The sequence below is a fragment of the Antechinus flavipes genome, chromosome 1 (genome assembly GCF_016432865.1).
Source record: "Antechinus flavipes isolate AdamAnt ecotype Samford, QLD, Australia chromosome 1, AdamAnt_v2, whole genome shotgun sequence".
Lineage (NCBI taxonomy): Eukaryota > Metazoa > Chordata > Mammalia > Dasyuromorphia > Dasyuridae > Antechinus > Antechinus flavipes.
Window position 1 is genome coordinate 653,734,115 of NC_067398.1, and position 6,642 is coordinate 653,740,756.

The 6,642-nt window shown below is 39.4% G+C and overlaps 1 protein-coding gene across 1 annotated transcript; it reads right to left on the reverse strand.

Annotated features, from left to right (window-relative positions):
- Positions 1-4,912: 4,912 nt before the first annotated feature.
- On the reverse strand, positions 4,913-5,947 carry LOC127548071 (beta-1,3-galactosyltransferase 2-like). The gene has a single exon (XM_051975250.1). It carries the CDS (start codon positions 5,945-5,947, stop codon positions 4,913-4,915), a length of 1,035 nt encoding a protein of 344 aa, XP_051831210.1.
- Positions 5,948-6,642: the final 695 nt, after the last annotated feature.

Below are 6,642 nucleotides of genomic sequence, written 5' to 3' on the forward strand. Positions count from 1 at the left end.
TATGAACAGACAATTTTCAGATGAAGAAATTGAAATTATTACCACTCACATGAAAGAGTGTTCCAAATCACTATTGATCAGAGAAATGCAAATTAAGACAACTCTGAGATATCACTACACACCTGTCAGATTGGCTAAGATGACAGGAAAAAATAATGATGAATGTTGGAGGGGATGCGGGAAAACAGGGACACTGATGCATTGTTGGTGGAGTTGTGAATGAATCCAGCAATTCTGGAAAGCAATCTGGAATTATGCCCAAAAAGTTATCAAACTGTGCATATCCTTTGATCCAGCAGTGTTTCTATTGCGCTTATACCCCAAAGAGATACTAAAAAAGGGAAAGGGACCTGTATGTGCCAAAATGTTTGTGGCAGCCCTGTTTGTAGTGGCTAGAAACTGGAAAATGAATGGATGCCCATCAATTGGAGAATGGCTGGGTAAATTGTGGTATATGAATGTTATGGAATATTATTGCTCTGTAAGGAATGACCAGCAGGATGAATACAGAGAGGCTTGGAGAGACCTACATGGACTGATGCTAAGTGAGATGAGCAGAACCAGGAGATCATTATACACTTCGACAACGATATTGTATGAGGATGTATTCTGATGGAAGTGGATTTCTATGACAAAGAGACCTAACTGAGTTTCAATGGATAAATGATGGACAGAAACAGCTACACCCAAAGAAAGAACACTGGGAAATGAATGTGAACTATTTGCATTTTTGATTTTCTTCCCGAGTTATTTTTACCTTCTGAATCCAATTCTCCCTGTGCAACAGGAGAACTGTTCAGTTCTGCAAATATGTATTGTATCTAGGATATACTGCAACATATTTAACATATATAGGACTGCTTGCCATCTTGGGGGGGGGGTGGAGGGAGGGAGGGGAAAAAAACGAAACATAAGCGAGTGCAAGGGATAATGTTGTAAAAAAATTACCCTGGCATGGATTCTGTCAATACAAAGTTATTATTAAATAAAATAAAATTTAAAATTAAAAAAACAAAAACAAAAACAAAAAACAAAATTTTCCTGTTGATCAGAAGAATTAGCTGCTTCTGTCCATCTTTGATCAATTAAGGCTCTCTTTATCAAAGAGATCCACTTCCATCAGAATACATCCTCAAACAGTATCGTTGTTGAGGTATATAATGATCTCCTGGTTCTGCTCATTTCACTTAGCATCAGTTCATGTAAGTCTCACCAGTCCTCTCTGTATTCATCCTGCTGGTCATTCCTTACAGAACAATAATATTCCATAACATTCATATACCACAATTTACTCAACCATTCTCCAATTGATGGACATCCTTTCATTTTCCAGCTTCCAGCCACTACAAACAGGGCTGCCACAAACATTTTGGCACATACAGGTCCGTTTCCTTTCTTTAGTATTTCTTTGGGGTATAAGCCCAGTAGAAACACTGCTGGATCAAAGGGTATGCACAGTTTGATAACGTTTTGAGCATAGTTCCATATCGCTCTCCAGAATGGCTGGATATGTTCACAATTCCACCAACAATGTATCACTGTCCCTGTTTTCCCACATCCCCTCCAACATTCCCCATTATCTTTCCCTGTCATTCTAGCCAATCTGACAGGTGTGTAGTGGTATCTCAGAGTTGTCTTAATTTGCATTTCTCTGATTAATAATGATTTGGAGCATATTTTCATATGTCTATAAATAGTTTCAATTTCTTCGTCTGAGAATTGTCTGTTCATATCCTTTGACCATTTATCAATTGGAGAATGGTTTGATTTCTTATAGATTAGAGTCAATTCTCTATATATTTTGGAAATGAGGCCTTTATCAGAACCTTTGATTATAAAAATGTTTTCCCAGTTTATTGTTTCCCTTCTAATCTTGTCTGCATTAGTTTTGTTTGTACAAAAACTTTTCAATTTGATATAATCAAAATTTTCTATGTTGTGGTCAATAGTGATCTCTAGTTCTTCTTTGGTCATAAATTCCTCCCTCTTCCACAGGTCTGCGAGGTAAACTATCCTATGCTCTTCCAATTTATTTATCATCTCATTCTTTATGCCTAGGTCATGAACCCATTTTGACCTTATCTTGGTGTACGGTGTTAAGTGTGGGTCAATGCCTAGTTTCTTCCATACTAATTTCCAATTTTCCCAGCAATTTTTGTCAAATAATGCATTCTTATCCCAGAAACTGGTGTCTTTGGATTTGTCAAACACTATATTATTAAAGTTATTGGCTGTTTTGTCCTTTGAACCTAACCTATTCCATTGATGAACTAGTCTATTTCTTAGCCAATACCAGATGGTTTTAGTAACTGCTGCTTTATAATATAATTTTAGATCTGGTACAGCTAGGCTACCTTCATTTGATTTTTTTTCATTAATTTCCTTGAAATTCTTGACCTTTTGTTTTTCCATATGAACTTTGTTGTTATTTTTTCTAATTCATCAAAGTAGTTTTTTGGGAGTCTGATTGGTATAGCGCTAAATAAGTAGATTAATTTAGGTAGTATTGTCATCTTTATTATATTTGCTCGCCCAATCCAAGAGCATTTAATATTTTTCCAGTTGGTTAGATCAGACTTAATTTGTGTGGAAAGTGTTTTGTAGTTTTGCTCATAAAGTTTCTGATTTTTCCTTGGCAGATAGATTCCTAAATATTTTATACAATCAGTAGTTACTTTAAATGGAATTGGATCCGAAAATTTTAAAAATTAGTTATAAAATTTTTTTTTAAAATAAAGCAGTTTAACACAAAACTTTCTTTCACTGAGGAATAGTCTCCTATGATAAAAGTTGCATTGGCAGTTACAGTATGCAATAAGTAATAATAATAACAGAAATAGTAACAACAGTGAATAATGAAATGTTTGATACATTATTTAACTTCACTTTAACAGAAATTTACACATCAGTAGCATCTCAAACTGTGAGGTAGATCCCAGCCTTTACCTCTCTCTCTTTGTCTTCCTTCCTTCCTTTCTTCCTCTCCTTTTCCCTCTCTTTCTTCTGTCTCCCTCTCCCTTTCTGTTTCTCTTTCTCTCCCTCCACATTTCTCTGTGTCTGGCTCTCCCTTCCTTCTTCCTTCTGTTCATCTCTCTCGGTCTCTGTGTCTTTCTCTGTGTCTCTCTCTTTTCTCTCTCTCTTCTCTCCCTCTCATTTTCAGTATTTCCCTTTCTTTCTCTGTCTCTCCCTCCCTTTCTCTGTCTAATGCTGTCTCTGACTGTCTTGCTCTGTCTGCCCCCACCCCTACTAAAGCTGAGAAAAAAGCAATCATGATCATAGGTAGAAAGGAGCAAAATTGGATTTATAAACCGAGTTGTTTCACTCAAATAGTAATGCTTTGTCCATATATCAGGCTGTCTTTTCAGACCTGAAAATGCACTTGAGGATCAGAGTCAATTCAGAACCCATACATGAATGAAATGACTCATTGAGCTGCCAGAACAGTGAATGCTAAAGCATCTACTGAGTGGGGATGAAGGAGGAAAGGGCCTGAGTTGATATTCAATTCCATTAGACACTGGACTATAGAGCTGCCTTGAAGAGCAGAAGCAACCTGTAAAACCCTATAGGATGAAACTAGTGATCACTCTTTCTTTCTAACTATGTGGGATAAGATAGAAGGAAGGGCTTTGTGGGCCCCTTTGCTAAATCCTCCCTGTATATTCAAACCATTCTCCAGTTGATAAATGGACAGAGGATACGGACAATTTTCAGATTAAGAAATTAAAACTATTTCTATTTATATGAATAGGTGCTCTAAATCACTATTGATCAGAGAAATGCAAATTAAGACAACTCTGAGATACCACTATACACCTCTCAGATTGGCCAAGATGACAGGAAAAAACAATGAGGAATGTTGGAGGGGATGCGGGAGAACTGGGACACAGATACATTATTGGTGGAACTGTGAATGGATCCAACCATTCTGGAGAGCAGTTTGGAACTATGTTCATAAAGTTATGAAACTGTGCATACCTTTTGACCCAGCAGTGTTTCTATTGGGCTTATATCCCAAAGAGATCTTAAAGGAAGGAAAGGGACCCACATGTGCAAAAATGTTTGTGGCAGTGATGCCCATCAGTTGGGGAATGGCTGAATAAATTATGGTATATGAATGTTATGGAATATCATTGTTCTATAAGAAACAATTAGCAGGATGATTTCAAAGAGGACTAGAAAGACTTATATGAACTGATGCTAAGTGAAATGAGGAAATCATTATACATAACATCAATATTATATGACAATCAATTCTGATGGATGTGACTCTTTCCAGCAATAAGATGATTGATGCCACTTCCAATGATCTTGTGATGAAGAGAGCCATCTCCACCCAGAGAGAGGACTGTGGGAACGGAGTATGGATCACAACATAACATTCTCACTCTTTTTGTTGTTGTTCGCTTGCATTTTGTTTTCTTACTCATTTACTTTCTCTTTTTTTGTGATTTTTCTTGTGCAGCAAGAGAATTATATAAATATGTTTACACATATTGGATGTAAAATATATTTCGACATGTTTAACATATATTGGCTTGCTTGCCATCTAGGGGAGGGGAGTGGGGGAAGGAGGAGAGAATCTGAAACACAAGGCTATGCAAGAGTCAATGTTGTCAAATTATCTGTGCATAGGTTTTGAAAATGGAAAGCTTTATTAAAAAATCCTTCCTCTATGAGAAACAAGGAAGGAAATAAGCATATTTTAAACATTGGCTATATGCAGGCATTGTGCTAAGCAATTTACCAATATTACATCATTTCCCCCCCACAACCATTGGGGAAGGTCAGTTCTATTATTATTTTCATTTTCAGTTGAGAAAAAAAAGGCAAATAGAAGACTTCTTAGTCTGAGGTCAGATTTGAACTTAGGTCTCTCATTCCAGGTCCAGCACTTTATCCAGTGTACCATTTAACAGTTGGTATTAGCTCTCAGAAAGTCTGGCCATATCCGTAGTAACTCTTGATGCTGGAAGTGATGAACCAGGACAAGTCGGTCAAAGGTACAATGGTCATACTTCCTCCAAAATATCAGGAAGGTGTTGGGGGGAGAAGGTGTGGGCTTCACCCCAAGCTGTTGCAGGCATAATCCCACAAACACATCCTCCAAATAGATGGCCTTGACTCTCTGCGCTTCAGTCAAGATCCTGAGGGCCAGGGAGCCAGACATCACATAGCCAAGGCCTGCACAATAGTCTGGGTACATATTCTTGGGGTACAGCTCTGGGGGCATGTACCACTTATCACCCTGTGTCCGCATGGGGGTTGAGTTTCTGAAGATGTGGCCTGTGATGAAGTTCAGCTTTAGGGGTCTGTTGGGCTGCAATATTTGCTGTACTAGGAAAATGGGGTTAAGGAAGACATCACTATCTACCTTGAGCACATAACGGGCAGTGGGACAGTACTGGGCCATCCATTCCAGCCCCATGAGAACTTTGAGAGTCAAATTGCGGTATGTATCCAGGAAGCCCACCTGGAGGAGATCCCCATGCTCCTTGTCTTCCTCCTCCAGGACGTCCTGAAGTTTCTGAGCAAAGAGGGGTTGGGGCAGGCCAAGAACAAAAAGACAGCGGATGACCACACCAGGAACCAAGGTTTCATTACCCCATGTTTGTCGGATGACCTGGCGTATCCCCACATCCTGGGGCTTGCTCATTACCAGAATGAGCAGGAAGGGGGCATCTCTGAGACCTCCACACTTGTCAGGATGATTGATCAGGAAAGGATAGGGATAAGGATACCTCAGGTCTAAGGGATGTGGTGTCTGAGTCTCCCACTCATACTTCCTCGAAGAGAGAACCAGAGGGTCTTCAGAGGGGGCTTTCTGGGATGAGAGCGATGAATCCATTGAAGACATCCAGGAACCCCATTGTTGATTTACCAGCAACATCAGTAGCCCCATGAAAGCTGAACCCAATAAAGCCTTCACCATGAGCTGCCACCTCATCATGCAAAACTTCTGGACAAAAAGGAAGAAGTTAGTATTGAGTAAAGAGTTTCATCCATTTCCCACACCCATATCATTCCCCTCTCTCTGTGGACTAGTATTTCCTGATTTGTAGGGTCAGAATTTGCTAATCTAAGAATGGTAGGAGGAATAAGGGCAAAGGAGCTGAGAAGAAAAAGAAATTGGAGAGAGAGGTATTGGGGATGGGAGAAGTGTGCAGGAGGAAATATTGGGAGACAAAATATTGGGAGACATTGGGCTTCTGGTTCCAACTTTTCCACTATGTAGTCTGTCAAACCTTTCTCAGTCTGATCTGGAGGATTTCTGAGAGGTGGTCCAACTCTGACAGATTACAGTACTGTGAGAAAAACAGAGAGGGATAGAGGGCCACTGGAGTGCCTACATAAAGTCTGGTCTTGGGACTAGGTTCACCCCTAGTTATGTAAGGAACTATTGGACAACGAAGGGTTAGGTCTTTAGCCTCTAATTCCCTCACCCCCTGGAGACTGGTATGAAGAACTAGAATGATTGGTGAAATCTGTTTTCATTTACTAAGAGTCTTGCTTTGTTGAATTCTTCCAAGTTTCTCTACCTTTCTACCTTAAAGTCCCAGAATCACAGCTTGACCAACTGGAGATGAGGTATGGATCCAGAGTTCTTTCCCTTAAAAATCTGGTATCTCTCCTGGAAACAGT

Coding starts and splice junctions, on each gene's coding strand:
- LOC127548071 (XM_051975250.1), bottom strand. CDS start 5,947: ATGAGGTGGCAGCTCATGGTGAAGGCTTTATTGGGTTCAGCTTTCATG.